Below are 17434 nucleotides of genomic sequence, written 5' to 3' on the forward strand. Positions count from 1 at the left end.
AAAGCTAGTAGAGGTGATGGAATTCCAGTTGAGCTATTTCAAATCCTAAAAGATGGTGCTGTGAAAGTGCTTCACTCAATATGCCAGCAAATTTGGAAAACTCAGCAGTGGTCACAGGACTGGAAAAGGTCAGTTTTCATTCCAATCCTAAAGAAAAGCAATGCCAAAGATTGTTCAAACTACCACAGAACTGCACTCATTTCACATGCTAGCAAAGTAATGCTCAAAATTCTCCAAGCCAGGCTTCAACAGTACATGAACGGAGAACTTCCAGATGTTCAAACTGGATTTAGAAAAGGCAGAGGAACCAGAGGTCAAATTGCCAACATCTATTGGATCATTGAAAAAGCAAGAGAATTCCAGGAAAACGCCTAATTCTGCTTCATTGACTATGCTAAAACCTTTGACTGTGTAGATCACAACAATCTGTGGAAAATTCTTAGAGATGAGAATACCAACCCACCTTACCTGCCTCCAGAGAAACCTGTATGCACGTCCAGAAGCAACAGTTAGAACTGGAGATGGAACAATGGACTGGATCAAAATTGGGAAGGGAGTACATCACTCTGCTTATTTAACTTATATGCAGAGTATATTATGTGAAATGCTGGGCTGGATGAAGCACAAGCTAGAATCAAGATTTCTGGGAGAAATATCAGTAACCTCAGATATGCAGATGACACCATACTTATGGCAGAAAGTGAAGAGGAACTAAAGAGCCTCCTGATGAAAGTGAAAGATGAGAGTGAAAAAGCTGGCTTTAAATTCAACATTCAAAAAACTAGGATCATGGCATCTGGTCCCATCACTTCATGGCAAATAGATGGGGAAATAATGGAAACAGTGAGAGACTTTATTTTCTTGGGCTCCAAAATCACTGCAGATGGTGACTGCAGTCATGAAATTAAAAGACACTTGCTCCTTGGAAGCAAAGCTATGACAAACCTAGACAATATTTTATTTATTTATTTATTTTTATGCAGTGACAATCTTGTTTCTTCCTTGATTTATTGTGGATTAAAGATTAATACAAGTTATATTGTTCATGAACATCTTATTTCAAATCTAACGGACCTCCTAGCATTGGAGTATCCCAAAACTCATTTATATAAACTGATTTACTTATTTTTATTTTTTAAATTAATTTATTTATTTTACTTTACAATATTGTATTGGTTTTGCCATACATTGACTTGAATCCACCATGAGTGTACATGTGTTCCCCATCCTGAACCCCCCCTCCCACCTCCCTCCCCATCCCTTCCCTCTGGGTCATCCCAGTGCACCAGCCCCGAGCACCCTTGTATCATGCATCAAACCTGGACTGGGAGAAAATAATAGCAAACAAAGCAACGGACAAAGAATTAACCTCAAAAATATACAAGCAACTCCTGCAGCTCAATCCCAGAAAAAATAAAAGACCCAATCAAAAAGTGGGCCAAAGAACTAAACAGACATTTCTCCAAAGAAGACATACAGATGGCTAACAAACACATGAAAAGATGCTCAACATCACTCATTATCAGAGAAATGCAAATCAAAACCACAATGAGGTATCATTTCATGCCAGTCAGAATGGCTGCGATCCAAAAGTCTACAAGCAATAAATGCTGGAGAGGGTGTGGAGAAAAGGGAACCCTCATACACTGTTGGTGGGAATGCAAACTAGTACAGGCACTATGGAGAACAGTGTGGAGATTCCTTAAAAAACTGGAAATAGAACTGCCATATGACCCAGCAATCCCACTGCGGGGCATACACACTGAGGAAACCAGAATTGAAAGAGACACGTGTACCCCAGTGTTCACTGCAGCACTGTTTATAATAGCCAGGACATGCAAGCAACCTAGATGTCCATTAGCAGATGAATGGATAAGAAAGCTGTGGTACATATACACAATGGAGTATTACTCAGCCATTAAAAAGAATACATTTGAATCAGTTCTAATGAGATGGATGAAACTGGAGCCTATTATACAGAGTGAAGTAAGCCAGAAAGAAAATCATCAATACAGTATACTAGCACATATATATGGAATTTAGACAGTATTTTTAAAAGCAGAGACATTACTTTGCCAACAAATGTCCATATAGTCACAGCTATGGATTTTCCAGGAGTCACGTATGGATGTGAGAGTTGTATCATACCGAAGGCTAAATGTCAAAGAATTGATGCTTTTTAAGTGGGGTGTTGGAGAAGACTCTTGAGAGTCCCTTGGACAGAAAGGAGATCACACCAGTTAATATAAAGGAAATCAGTCCTGAGTATTCACTGGGAGGACTGATGCTGAAGCTGAAGCTCCAATACTTTGGCCACCTGATGTGAAGAGCTGACTCACTGGAAAAGACCCTGATGCTGGAAAAGATTGAAGGCAGGAGGAGAAGGGGATGACAAGAGAATGAGATGGTTGGATGGCATCACCAATGCAATGGACATGAGATTGAGCAAGCTCCGTGAGATGGTGAAGGACAGGGAAGCCTGGTGTGCTGCAGTCTAAGGGGTCTTAAAGAGTTGGATACGACTGAGCAACTGAACAACAACAGCAATATTAAATTATTTGTTGCTTCCAAATACATAGATATATAGTAAAGTATAAAGAAAAGCAAGAAAATGGTAAATACAAAATAGGGTGTTGCTTCTCTGAAGACAGGTTGGGGTACCGCAGGGTAGATAGGATCAAGGAAGGGTATACAGAAGCTTTTGAGGCTAATGTGTCATAATCTATTTCCTATGATCCACATAGTCAAATGCTTTGGTGTAGTTAAGAAGAAGAGGTAGATGTTTCTCTGGAACTCTCTTGCTTTTTTGATGATCCAACAGATGTTGGCAATTTGATCTCTGGTTCCTCTGCCTTTTCTAAAACCAACTTGAACATCCAGAAGGTCATGGTTCATGTACTGTTGAAGCCTGGCTTGGGAAATTTTGAGCATGACTTTGCTAGTATGTGAGATGAGTGCAACTGTGTGGTAGTTTGAACATTCTTTGGCATTGCCTTTCTTTGCGATTGGAATGTAAACTGACCTTTTCCAGTCCTGTGACCACTGCTGAGTTTTCCAAATTTGCTGGCATATTGCGTGAAGCACTTTCACAGCACCATCTTTTAGGATTTGAAATAGCTCAACTGGAATTCCATCACCTCTACTAGCTTTGTTTATAGTGATGCTTGCTAAGGCCCGCTTGACTTCACATTCCAAGATGTCTGGCTCTTGATGAGTGATCACACTATGGTGGTTATCTGAGTCATGAAAATCTTTTTTGTACAGTTCTTTTGTGTATTCTTGCCACCTCTTCTTAATATACTCTGCTTCTGTTGGCTCCGAACCATTTCTGTCCTTTATTGTGCCTGTCTTTGCATGAAATGTTCCCCTGTTATGTCTAATTGTCTTGAAGAGAGCTCTAGTCTTTCCAATTCTGTTGTTTTCCTCTATTTCTTTGCATTGATCACTGAGGAAGGCTTTCTTATCTCTCCTTGCTATTCTTTGGAACTCTGCATTCAGATGGGTATATCTTCCCTTTTCTTCTTTGCCTTTGGCTTCTCTTCTTTTCTCAGCTCTTGTAAATCCTCCTCAGACAACTATTTTGCCTTTTTGCATTTCTTTTTCTTGGGGATGGTCTTGCTCCCTGCCTCCTGTACAATGTCAAGAGCCTCTATCCATAGTTCTTCAGGCACTGTCTACCAGACCTAATCCCTTGAATCTATTAATCACTTCCACTGTCTAACCTTAAGGGATTTGATTTAGGTCATACATGAATGAAATTAAAAGACGCTTACTCTTTGGAAGAAAAGTTATGACCAACCTAGACAGCATATTAAAAAAAAGAGACATTACTTTGCTGACAAAGGCCCATCTAGCCAAGGCTATGGTTTTTCCAGTAGTCATGTACGGATGTGAGAGTTGGACTGTAAAGAAAGCTGAGTACTGAAGAACTGATGCTTTTGAACTGTGGTGTTGGAAAAGACTCTTGAGAGTCCCTTGGACTGCAAGGAGATCCAACCAGTCCATCCTAAAGGAAATCAGTCTTGAATATTCATTGGAAGGACTGATGCTGAAGCTGAACCTCCAATACTTTGGCCACCTGATGCGAAGAACTGACTTATTTGAAAAGACCTGATGCTGGGAAAGATTGAAGGCGGGAGAAGAGGGGGATGACAGAGGATGAGATAGTTGGATGACATCACCGACTCAATGGACATGAATTCGAGTAAACTCTAGGAGTTGGTGATGGACAGGGAAGCCTGGCGTGCTGCAGTCCATGGAGTCTCAAAGAGTAGGAACACGACTGAGTGACTGAACTGAACTGATCTGAGTGGTATACTGGTTTTCCCTACCTTTTTCAATTTAAGTCTGAATTTGGCAACAAGGAATTCATGATCTGAGCCACAGCCAGCTCTGGGTCTTGTCTTTTGTTGAGTGTATAGAGCTTCTCCATCTTTGCCTACAAAAAATATAATCAATCTGATCTCAGTATTGATCATCTAGTGATGTCAATGTGTAGACTCATCTCTTGTGTTGTGGAAGAGGATGTTTGCTATGACCAGTGTGTTGGAAGAGGGTGTTTGCTATGACCAGTGCGTTCTCTGTACAAAACTCTATTACCCTTGCCCTGCTTCATTTTGTACTCCAAGGCCAAATTTGCTTGTTATTCCAGGTATCTCTTGACTTCCTTACTTTTTCATTAGAGTCCCCTGTGATGAATGGGATATCTTTTTTGGGTGCTGGTACTATAAGGTCTTGTAGGTCTTCATAGAATGACTCATCTTCAGATTCAGCATTACTGCTTGGGGCATAGACTTGGATTACTGTGATCTAACATGGGTTGAGTGAGTGAAGTCGCTAAGTCGTGACTGACTCTTTGCGACCCATCCATGGTATTCTCCAGGTAAGAATATTGGAGTGGGTTGCTATTTCCTTCTCCAAAATGGGTTAGAGTACATAAAATTAAAAACTTATTTCTTCGGTCATATTGCCACATTTCAAGAGCTCTTTTGCCACACGTGGACAGTGGTTACTATATTGGACAACACAGATATATCATTGATGGAAGTTCTATTTCGCAGTGCTGTTTTATGCTCTTACCCTGGATTTCATTTTCTTTTTAAATTTTTCTAGCATTATACCACACACTTATTGATTTATTTGTGTTCCAAAATTCTGAGAGAGATGGGAATACCAGACCACCTGACCTGCCTCTTGAGAAATCTGTATGCAGGTCAGGAAGCAACAGTTAGAACTGGACATGGAACAACAGACTGGTTCCAAATAGGAAAAGGAGTACCTCAAGGCTGTATATTGTCACCCTGCTTATTTAACTTCTATGCAGAGTACATCATGAGAAATGCTGGACTGGAAGAAAGACAAGCTGGAATCAAGATTGCTGGGAGAAATATCAATCACCTCAGATATGCAGATGACACCACCCTTATGGCAGAAAGTGAAGAGGAACTAAAAAGCCTCTTGATGAAGGTGAAAGTGGAGGGTGAAAAAGTAGGCTTAAAGCTCAACATTGAGAAAACAAAGATCATGGCATCGGGTCCCATCACTTCATGGGAAATCGATGGGGAAACAGTGGAAACAGTATCAGACTTTATTTTTGGGGCTCCAAAATCACTGCAGATGGTGACTGCAACCATGAAATTAAAAGACTCTTACTCCTTGGAAGAAAAGTTATGACCAACCTAGATAGCATATTCAAAAGCAGAGACATTACTTTACCAACAAAGGTCCGTCTAGTCAAGGCTATGGTTTTTCCTGTGGTCATGTATGGATGTGAGAGTTGGATGGTGAAGAAGGCTGAGCGCCGAAGAATTGATGCTTTTGAACTGTGGTGTTGGAGAAGACTCTTGAGAGTCCCTTTGACTGCAAGGAGATCCAACCAGTCCATTCTGAAGGAGATCAACCTGGGATTTCTTTGGAAGGAATGATGCCGAAGCTGAAGCTCCAGTACTTTGGACACCTCATGCGAAGAGTTGACTCATTGGAAAAGACTTTGATGCTGGGAGGGATTGGGGGCAGGAGGAGAAGGGGACAACAGAGGATGAGATGGCTGGATGGCATCACTGACTGGATGGACGTGAGTCTGAGTGAACTCCAGGAGTTGGTGATGGACAGGGAGGCCTGGCGTGCTGCGATTCATGGGGTCGCAAAGAGTCGGACACGACTGAGTGACTGAACTGAACTGAGAATTCTCCTCATAGCAGAGATTTTTTTTCTAAAATATTGCTGAATCCTCAGTGTCTCAAGCAATGCTTGTTTATAGTTATCTGTAAATGTTTAGTGAACAAACAAATGTATGAACAAGTTTTAGCATTTCAAGTAAAAATATTTTGTCTAATGTCCTTCAATAACCTAGTATACCATTTTGTCACAATTTTTAAGATGAAAGAATGAAAATCCTGTGACCAAGGATCATATTTGAGAGATAATATGATATTATTAAATATACTAGCTGAACTTTGTCTTTCATATTATGAAAGACAAGAAGCATGAAAATTCCACTTTATAGTTAACATATTGTCTTGAATATGAAGGTAGAAAATACCAGTTTTCTTTGGATTAAGACGTCATGTGAGTAGAATAAGAAAGCAAGGTATAGTTATTATATAGCTAAATGGATTTAAACTGCCCTACAGTTGAAATCAACTGATACACTGCAATGCACTATATTAAAGGTGATAATTGTGGAATTATAGCTACACATATGATGAGAAATCCTAGTACATTCTAAAATTGTATAGAAATGTCAGTTTATCTCAAATGAATTTCAGATAAAGATCATCTATGAAATGACTGCAGTGCCTAAAAAGAATTTGCTATCTGAACAAAATATAACTGGAAACATGACTGCCCTAGGTTTGCCTATAAATAGCAAAGCTAGTTTTGTGATTTCTGCCAAGCATGCAGCTTCAATAGTCTTATAAGAGATTGCTTCTCTTCTCTTGGGTCCAACTTTGTCAGGAATTACTTGGAATGGTGGTGGAGGAGGGAGATACCTGGCAGAGCTACACAGGCCTGGTAAATCAGCTTCAACAATTAGCCTCATGATAGTTGTCAGCTGGCTGTCATGGCCAGTTCCAGTTACCAATAGTTAGGAATTGGGTAAAATAGTATTTTCTCCTTCATTGTCCTTTAATGCAGATTTTTCTGAGTCGTGTTAGTTCTCAAAGAATTTGCAAATGTAGATGATGGAACATCTGTAGCCTGTGCTGGATTGGTGTTATTTTTATATTTCAAGTTAAAAAAAAAATTTACACCATAATAAATGTTCTTGGATAACCTTCCATACTTAGACTGGTTTTAAATCAGGCCTAGTGAAAGTGCACATTCCTCATGAAAATGCTCAGTTAAAATTTCTGAGCTGTAATAAATATGAGTTAAGGATTCATCAAAGATGAACTTGTCAAAAATGAATTCATCAATTTGTATTTTCAGTTTCAGTTCTTGACTGTATTTTGAAGATCTGTTCTGTGTATATGACTGAAATGTTTTATTTCCTTTGGTGCTGGATCCAGAGTACACTTGCTGTTAAGATCTTAGGGGTCAATTTAGCCACCAAGGGAGCATTGCCTGTTTGCTGAGAATAATGTGAGAAGCATAGATTGCCTTAATCTATTGATTTTACTCGGGCAGAGTTAAGAAAATGGCCTGTGGAAGTTTTCTGTTACATAGAAGTTTTCTGTTACATAGTAGTTGTGAAAAAGAGGCAGGCTGAGGTGCTTGACACAGCGTTCACGCTAATTTTAAATTTTACTAGTACTTAAGTATATTATAGTCAGGCTTCACTGGTGGCTCAGTGATAAAGAATCCAGCTGACAATGGAGAAGACCCAGGTTCGATCCGTCAGTCGGGAAGATCTACTGGAGAAGAAAATGGCAATCCACTCTAGTACTCTTGCCTGGAAAATCCCATGGACAGAGGAGCCTGGTGGGGTGTAGTCCATGGGGGTGGCAAAAGAGTTGGGCATGACTTAGTAACTAAACTAAGAAGAAGATATAGTGAAGGTTCCTTTGCCAGGGTGAGGGTCTACTGAAGATGTCCCCAGGTCACCATGGAGAGATGTGCTGCCAGATATCTTTCCAAAGGCTTTTTAATGAGTAATGAATTCAGAATTGCTCTCACAGAATCTGAACATTACCAATGGAAAAGCAAGGTCAGTGGCACCTGCAAAGTTAATTTTCATCTCTTCATAAGTCTATATGCTTATTATCACATGTAGATTCTTGGCTACTCCAATAAAGTATGTCTTTCTGTCCTGAGACAGAAGAAGCCAAACACCAAGAGTATCCTTCTCTGTTAATTCCAGCCTTATTTCTTCATGATCTGTACACAGTCCAGAAGCATCATTTAATAGCATTTGAAATTTTAAAATGTGTATGTGTGTGTGTGTGTGTGTGTGTGTGTGTGCTGAGTCGCTTCAGTCATGCGTGGCTCTTTGCAACCCCTTGGGCTGTAACTCGCCATGCTTCTCTGTCCATGGAATTCTCCAGGCAATAATACTGCAGTGGGTAGCCATGCCCTTCTCTAGGGGATCTTCCCAGCCCAGGGACTGAACCTGGAGGCAGATATTTTACCGTCTGAGCTACCCTAATGTAACCAGAGTACAACTATGGAGACCAGAAATTGAGATTGCTACATATTATTAGCCAATATTAAGAGTGTATTCTGATTTTGCCAAATGTCCTACTAATATCTTTTTTTCAGGGCAGGCTCCAATCCAGACTCCTCTACTGCATTTAATTGTTATGTTTCCTTAGTCTCATCTTGTCTGGAGAAGTCTTTCTCTCTTTTTCCTAACCTTAATACTTTTGAAGGGTCCTGGCCAATTACTTTGTAGAATGTTTCCATTTTGATTTGCTTCATGCTTTCTTGTGGTAAAAACTGGCTTATGCATTTTTGGCAAGAATATCACAGAAATGACCCTGTGCCCACCTCATGTGTTGATTAGAGGGTACACAATGTCAGGATGTCTTGTTGCTGCTGAACTAAGTTTTGGTCACTTAGTTAAGATCTACTGGGTTACTCCATTACAAAGTTACTGCTTTTCCCAGTGGAATTAATAAATATCTTGGGAGAAAATGCTTTAGGACTATGCAAATATCCTGTTTCTTATCATATTTTTTGCCTATTATTTTATATTCCATGTATTTCATTGATAATCTTTACCTGCAATAATTATTACTTGGTATATGCCAAGTAATGCTGATGTATCTTATTTCTGTTAGAATTAAATTATTAGAATTCTACTGTGAAGAAAAGCTGTTCCTTCTTCCCTTATTTATTCAGTTATTACATCAATGTAGACTCATGAATATTGATTTTGTTCTATGGATTATAATTCACTACTGTAACTATTTTGTTCCCCCCAATTATCCCAGATTTGGCCATTTGGGAGCCTCTTTAGTTAGACTCTTGTGTCCTTTGACATATCCACATCATTTTTTAAAAGCATTTTGTTACTCTTTGGACCCACAGCTTTTACCAAGTTCTTTTTGCTCCAGCGAGGGACTCAGTCATTTCTTCAAAGAGCCCTAGTTCTTTTAATTGAGGATTGATATTTAGAAACAAAATTTGGCTGCAAGGTTTGCTGACAGAGCTAGAAAATCTGTGTACACAACCACACACAAGCACCTTTGTCTCTCCATCTATTGAACTACTTCCCTATTAAAGACTATCCTGATACTTCTAATTACAACTTAATACCACTAGTTTCCTTCTACCTTTCTTTATTTGTAATGCCTTTCTCCAGCAGGGAGAAATTTGACTTTCATTATCCATAATATGTTTACTTATTTCCTCAAACCTACTATACACGTAAAGAAGTTTTAGAACTGTGCCTCTATAATCCCCGTGAGAAACAAATTTACTAAATACACTATAGTGTTTGGGTACAATTCGTTTTGTCTTTAGCTTTACAATGTATAGCAAAAATACCAATTTCCAAAATTACTCAGGTTAGATCTTTTTTCTCAACTCCTTTCAATGTAGTCATGTTGTTCATTTGTAGTACAACTGGGTCCATTTGTTACTATTTGTGTTTCATTGGGTCCCTGGTCACATAGAGGTTGATCCTAATTATTATTTATTTGGGAGGTACATGAAACATTATAGAGTAGAGGCATTACTTTGCTAACAAAGGTCCATATAGTTAAAGCTATCATTTTTCCAGTAGTCATGTATGGATGTGAGAGTTGCACCATAAAGAAAGCTGAGCACCAAAGAATTAATGCTTTTGAACTGTGCTTTAGAGAAGACTCTTGGGAGTCCCTTGGACTGCAAGGAGATCCAACCAGTCAATCCTAAAGGAAATCAATCTTGAGTATTCATTGGAAGGACTGATGCTGAAGCTGAAGCCCCAATACTTTGGCCACCTGATGCAAAGAGCTGACTCACAGGAAAAGACCCTGATGCTGGGAAAGAAGGCAGGATGAGAAGGGGATGACAGGACAAGATGGTTGGATGGCATCATCGACTCAATGGACATGAGTTTGAACAAACTCTGGGAGATAGTGAAGGACAGGGAAGCCTGGCGTGCTGCAGTCCATGGGGTCACAAAGAGTCGACACAACTGAGGGACTGAACAACAAAATGTGAAACTATATGCTGTAGTGCTAAGAGTCAGAATGATATGATAAGAGAATCTCAAAAAGTGTCACTCCTATGAAATGTGACCTGTTGTATAGCATTTCATTCCCTCATTCTTTCTACCCCGTTCCCACTCACCAACTGTAGCTTATCAATTTCGTTAATTTCTAGTTTTTTTTAATTTCTTTGTACATAGATATGTTTTCTTATATATTGATCGCATTTTAGTGTCTTTTTGTGGTACCAGAAGTTTGAATGCTGTTTGGTAGTTTTCTCTCTTAAAGGTATTGTTTGTAATTGCTATATTCTTACCACTAATGTATTAGAAAGCTAATGAAACTATCATGTTCTTTCTCGAAAATTATTTTGGGGATGTTTTTTCTAGACTGAAAATTAGAATATGAATTTTTATGGTCTCATTAGTGCTTAGCTGTCTATTCCTTGATAGGATTTGTCTAAAAAATGGTAACATAAAACAAGCAGTAATGTTTTTTCACGTTTTAGCACATTATATCTATATTTTAGCAAAATATTTAAAGTTTTTCTTTCTCCTTATTAAATTGAATCATTTCAAGTGTCAGTGAGAGCTGCTAGCCTGTTACATGAACCGTGTAGTTTTTGCTTCTGAAAGTCTTGTTGAATAGCTTTTCTTGTACACCCAGCAAAATGAATCATGTTCCCAGTTCAGTTGAGTAGTGCAGCGGTGCATTTCATTTTGTGTTCTTTCTCTCTCCAAATCTTCTGCAGGCGTTTGGGCAGTCCTTCTCCATCCACCGTAAGGTGGCTGAGGATGGAGAGACTCGGGAGGAAACGCTTCTGCAGGAGTCGGCATCAAAGGAAGCTTACTATCTGGGGAAGATCTTGGATATGCAGAACGAACTGAAACAGAGCCGGGCTGTGGTCACTAATGTCCAGGCAGAAAATGAGAGGCTCACAGCTGTCGTGCAGGATCTCAAGGAGGTAAACAAATAGCAAACAGATTCCCTGTGGGAGGAGGAAGAGAGGTCCTGCTAGGACAGAGGAGTAAACCTTTCTCACTAAGCAGAGGGGCTGTAGTAAACAAGAAGCACATAATGTCGATGCTAGCAATTTTTTCTGCTTTTTTAGTGAAATGAAAGCTTGTTCTGAGGTGAGCTTTGCTCTCTCTTATCATTCGTTGAGAATTAAAGCCTTTATTTATGGAGTACTTGGGACCTGGTCTTGCTCTTTCTGCAGAGGTGTGTAAAAAATATAGTGACCTTAACACTTCCTTCCCTTTACCTGTTTCAATGCAATGTGGAGAGGAATGGTTGGTTCTTATGCTCAGTGTCAGCACTAATTCAAAATGACAGCGGTGTTAGCACAGGACTCTGCTCACTGAGGGAGAGAGACTGGCAGAGGAGTGTTTTGAGGGAGTCTGAGAGTCTGGCGTTAGAGAACCATAAACTGTTTTGCCGGTTGTAGACAAGCAGCAAATTATAGCGGGTATGAATCAGATTAGGAGCCTTCTTCATTCCCAGGGCCTCCCCTGAACTCACTCTTTCCCTTCAGCTTTGTACTTAGCAGCGTCTCATGCCAGATGGTTTCAGAGTGGCAGAGTCATTCTGTCCTGCGCGGAGGAGGTGATCCTGGGGACAGAAATAACCAAAAGCAGCTTCATCCACTACCCTTTTAGGAGTAGTTTTGAAAACTTCATATTAAATTGTTCACTCCATTTTTCGATTAAGAAAGCTGTAGAAGAGGTGCAGGTATCCTCTAATTCCTACACCAGTGCAGTGGAGGTTAATGAACAAATGCTGGGTACACTACCAAGTAGGCTCATTAACCGAGCATAATAATAGAAAAACATTGGATGAAAAAATTATTTGATACTGTGAAAAGGATCCAAAGCAACCCACTGATACCCTTTTCTTGAAATTAGGGGAGTATTACAAGTAAAGTTTTATTATTATGAGATATAAGTTGCCCAAAATTTACTTAAATTTAATCAATAATTTACATTAGCCTGCGTCTATATTACGATGAAGTCAGTGAATATTGACAGTAAAGCATCTGCTTCACCTAGTTTGTTGCCTTTAGGCATGCCCAAATATAGCAGTATGACTCTGGAGACAAAGAAAGGAGCCAACCAAGGGGAATGAAGTGTTGGGTACTGAGAAGAACATGAGAGTCTTCAGGACACTCGGCCTCACTTTCCTAAATGATTGTTAAAAACAAAGCCCATCTCCAGTTCTTCATTTGTCGCATCTGTATGTGCTGGGTTTTCATCATCACTTACTTATCCTTTGGAGTACCAAACCTCCTCCTCCAAGCGGACTCAAGGTGCCATAAGCTACCTTCCTGGATTAAGCAAAACCCCAAACATCCACAGGCAGGTCCCTCAGCCACCATGAACAGCAGGCTCACATAGCAGGTTGGCAGGGGGGCTGTGACATGGGCAACCTGTGCCTTGGGTACCCATGTGCAGGTGGTTTGTATAGAAGGACTGAAACCAATGAGTTGGGTGGTTTTGGTTGCCAGTTGGATGGATCTTCTGAAAGCTGCACACCCCATCTTGTGTGTGGCAGTTGCAGCTGAGGAAAGAATAGCAAAGGTTGAGAAAAGGGTATCCATAGGTGTTTTTCTGTTGATGCAAGACAATGGGGATTGACAGAGCATCCTCACTTACACTGCGCTTGATTGCAGTTTCCAAGGAGTAGGCTTATGATAAGCAACAGGAGTTGGTTATGAATGAGCATGCAAGGTAGAAATGAACTGAGGCCATAAAGGAAACAAAATGCTGAGAATCCCTTCATTCAGATCATTTCTCAAATTTTAGTGAGCACCAGAGAAACCTAGACAACTCATCAAAACCTAGTCTTGTGCTCCACCCCCTAAAATTCTGATTCAAAATCTAGGTGGAATTCAAGAATTTGCATTTCTAACAAGTTCACAGCACAAAGAGACCACACTTTAAGAAACATTAATTTAGACTTTTTTTTGGCTGGTATTGGAGTATCATAAGGCTCACAATTTGGGGAATTGCTGAATGATTACTTGGTTATAATCCTTTGATTTCTATGCATTTTTGATAGTTGATTTGCAGTAAGAGAATAACATTACATCCGAATTTATGTATTTTGTCAATCTAAAACAGCTCAAGGCACTATAGCCATTTGGGTTTGTCAGTAACCAAAAGAAAAAAACAGATGGTCAGTTTCCTGGTTTTCTAAGTGTGCCAACAGTGTATCTGTTAATATTCTTTCTGATGGGCTGAAAGCTAGTGAGTGGTATTACTATACCCTGGAACCCTGCTGTTTTTCATGCAGACCTTAGGTTTTAATGTCACTAATAAAATTATTATTAGCATGCAGGGTTGAGTACATTTGAAAAAGGAGAAAAGGAATAAATTCTATTTCTTGGTATGTTGATATAGACTTTTGATAACTTGTGTTAAATTGAAATCCCAGATTTGTTTTTATTGTAGATTCAGTTTTATTTGTCTTTTTGTATTCTGGGTATGGATGGGTGCATAGTGACTGAAAGAGAGACGTGATAGGACCATGAAAAGTAGACAAAGATAACCAATGTAAAGCATAGTAAATCATCAGCTTGACAGATGCTGTGTGAATTTGATAAGTTAATTAATGCAATTATTTTTATTTACTAAAAGAACTAATCTCTAATTTCAATAGAATCATTAATACTGGTAAAGGTACCTGTGTTTGTATGTGTGCTGTGTTCGTTATGGACATTTTACACTCACATTTGCATGCATGTGTGCGTGCACGTGTGTGTGTGTGTATCTGTAATTCCATGGCCAAATTCTTTTCTATATGAGGTATGTATAGGATAGTATAGCGAAAAAAAAAACGGAAGCATTTCTGAATTAGGCGTCAGAAAATCAATATTCTAGTCTCAGCTCTGCTAAAAGTTTTAGAATTATACTTGGAGTATTTGTTAAAGATTATTTTGTTGTATTGTGAATATATAATAAACATAAAATGTTATCATTAATAACTTGATGAATCCTCCATTAAAATATCATTGAAGATATCATTTATTATGTAAGTCCATATTCTTAGGTTAAAGAAACATTAGATAAATACCTCTCTGAATTTATTGCCTTGAAAATTCTTTCTGTTGAGATATGAATCAGATGGTAGGAATTACAATATGTTTTTATTATTGCTTTAGTTGTTGAAAAGCTCCAGCACTATGTGTGACTGTAAAACCTAACTTAGATTTTCCATGTAATTCTCATTTTTAGACATTTTAAACAGAATTATTGTATGTGTTTTTAAAGAGTGAAAATGTGAAGTCGCTCAGTTGTACCCAACTCTTTGCAACCCCATGGACACCAGACTCCTCCTTCCATGGGATTTTCTAGGCAAGAGTACTGGAGTGAGTTGCCATTTCTTTCTCCAGGGAATTTTCCCCACGCAGGGATCGAACCCAGGACTCCTGCATTGTAGACAGATGCTTTACCATCTGAGCCACCAGGGAAGTAAATAAGATTTTTAAGGACAGGGAGTATAAAGGAAAAATGTCACCCAATCAAAGGACCAAATGGGAGTTAATCAAATTAAGTGTTAATCCTTCAAGTCCAGTAACAAAATGTTACCTATTGGTAACATTAGGATATGGTCATTTTATATTTCAAAAGTTGCTTAATTCATCTGATTTTTATCACATCTGAAGCTCCATTTTCCCCTCAGTGGAATAACCAGATTTTATAATATACCAGCTCAATTTCCAGAAATCTATTATAGCCACATCTATGAATTTGGGCATGTAGGCACCTTAAATGATTATTTAATAAAGACTACTCCCAGATCAGTAATTCTTTCTCCAGTCTCCATTAAAGACTAGTGGTCATGTAGCCTTTATTCAGATACTTCTAGCACTGTGGAGATGGTAAACTCAGAATCTTTCCAAGGAAGGGACTGTCTTCTGTCTGTCATTTATCTTGGTATTTCCCGGGACTCAGTATAGTTCCTGGTCAAAAGCAGACATTAAAAACAGAATGTTTGTTGAGTTGAACTGAACAGAAATAACTTATGTTAGGAGTTAGCTACCTCTGGTTTGAATTCCAGATGTGCCACTTAGCAACTGTGTGATATTGGACAAGTCACTTTTGTTCTGTAAGCGTCACTTTCCTCACTTCTGACCTGGAGATGGTAATACTAATGTAAAGTCCTATACATTATACAGGTCCTATGTCCAACGCCGGGCACATAGGAGATGTTAAATTACTGTTCACTCCTGTCTTCCAGCTCCCTCCCAAGGCTGCCCATCCTGGTGCTTGGCAGCTCCAATTGTTAAACTGCCCTGTTTTGTTCAGTGAAAAATGGATGCTTTGTAATTTTCACTAACTGGTCATATTCCTAGCCACTGGATCTACAGAGAATACATTTTTTTTTTTTAAGTTTTCTATTCCACTTGACAATTTTAGCCCATGTCCAACAACTTAAAATATTTGGAAAGAGCAGTCTTATTTTCTCTTTTTCAAACTAAACGTATCTAGACCCACTAGCACTTCCTCGTGTGACATGGTTTCAGGATGCCTGAGCACCCTGGTTATTACCCTCTTAGACTGACATCCAGTGTCTCTTAAAAATGTGTGTCTGCTCTTTAACCACATAGAATGGACTGTCTTTACCCCACTGGAAATTTTTGAAAATGTGAACTGCTGGATGTAGGGTTTGAGTTTCTTATATTAGGGTTTTCATCTTCTTAGATTTTCTACTTTGAAATCATACATTAATTTATTCAACAGAGGTCTCTTCAGTGCTTGCTATGAGTCAGATGCTTGGGTACCTGAAAGCATCAGTGAACAAAACTTCAACAATGAGTGGTTGTTTTCAATGCTAAGGCAACTCAGTGTGTACAGAAACTCTTTTTTTCTATACCTTAGTATCTCCAGAGATAGTGAGCTGTGTTTTAGACAAGATGTACTATAGATGACTTCCCTGGTGGCTCAGACAGTAAAACGTCTGTCTACAATCTGGGAGACCTGGGTTCCATCCCTGGGTCGGGAAGATCCGCTGGAGAAGGAAATGGCAATCTACTCCAGTACTATTGCCTGGAAAATCTCATGGACAGAGGAGCCTGGTAGGCTACAGTCCATGGGGTTGCAAAGAGTCAGACACGACTGAGCGACTTCAATGTTTGTGTCCACCCAGCATTAATGTGTTGAAACCTAATCCCTGATGTGATGGTGTTTGGTGGTAGGGCCTTTGGGGATGATTAGGTCATGAGAGTGGAGCCCACATGAATGAGACTCTATAAATACTGCAGAGAAGCTCCCTTACCCCTTCTACTGTGTGAGGACGCAGCAAGAAGATGGCCGTCTCTGAACCAGAAGTGGACCTTCGCCTGACACTGAATCTGCTGGTGCCTCGATTTTAGACATCCTAGTCTCCAGAGCTATGAGAAATAAATGTCTGTTTAAGCCACCTAGCCTATTGTGTTATTGTTAGAGCAGCTCACATGGACTAAAAAAACATATAACATTTTGTACAGTAAATTACCCTCATCTTAGTCTCATTAAAACCACAGATAGATGGTACCTGCTGTGACTAAGCAAGAAACATCTAATCAATCAGATGTGTGATTAAACTTCTCATTTTCCCACATAAACATTATAATAACACCTCTCCTACTTCTGATGATATTTATATTTATATTTTTTATGAAAGTGCTTCACAAGAAGTAGAGGACTATGTTAGTGTTATTTATTGTCTCCAAGTTTGGTAATCAGACTTATTTACACACGGCAAGATGGAAACAGTAAATGTAGAAAGATGTATTGGGGTCTACTGTCAGAAGGCCCCAGCACCTTCTGACAGCAAGAAGTAATGGCTGACATCCTGACACCGAAATAAGAAACATC

General features: G+C 39.2%; 1 protein-coding gene across 3 annotated transcripts in view; it reads left to right on the forward strand.

Moving 5' to 3' along the window:
• Positions 1–17434, forward strand: part of LOC120858537 (protein bicaudal D homolog 1) — a 252137-nt gene that overhangs the window by 99786 nt on the left and 134917 nt on the right. For all 3 annotated transcript variants that reach the window (XM_040234666.1, XM_040234664.1, XM_040234665.1), the window contains exon 2: positions 11329–11541. In XM_040234666.1, coding sequence (XP_040090600.1) covers positions 11329–11541 — 213 coding nt within the window. The remainder of the gene's footprint in view (positions 1–11328; positions 11542–17434) is intronic.

The sequence above is a fragment of the Oryx dammah genome, unplaced genomic scaffold, assembly GCF_014754425.2.
Source record: "Oryx dammah isolate SB20612 unplaced genomic scaffold, SCBI_Odam_1.1 HiC_scaffold_29, whole genome shotgun sequence".
Lineage (NCBI taxonomy): Eukaryota > Metazoa > Chordata > Mammalia > Artiodactyla > Bovidae > Oryx > Oryx dammah.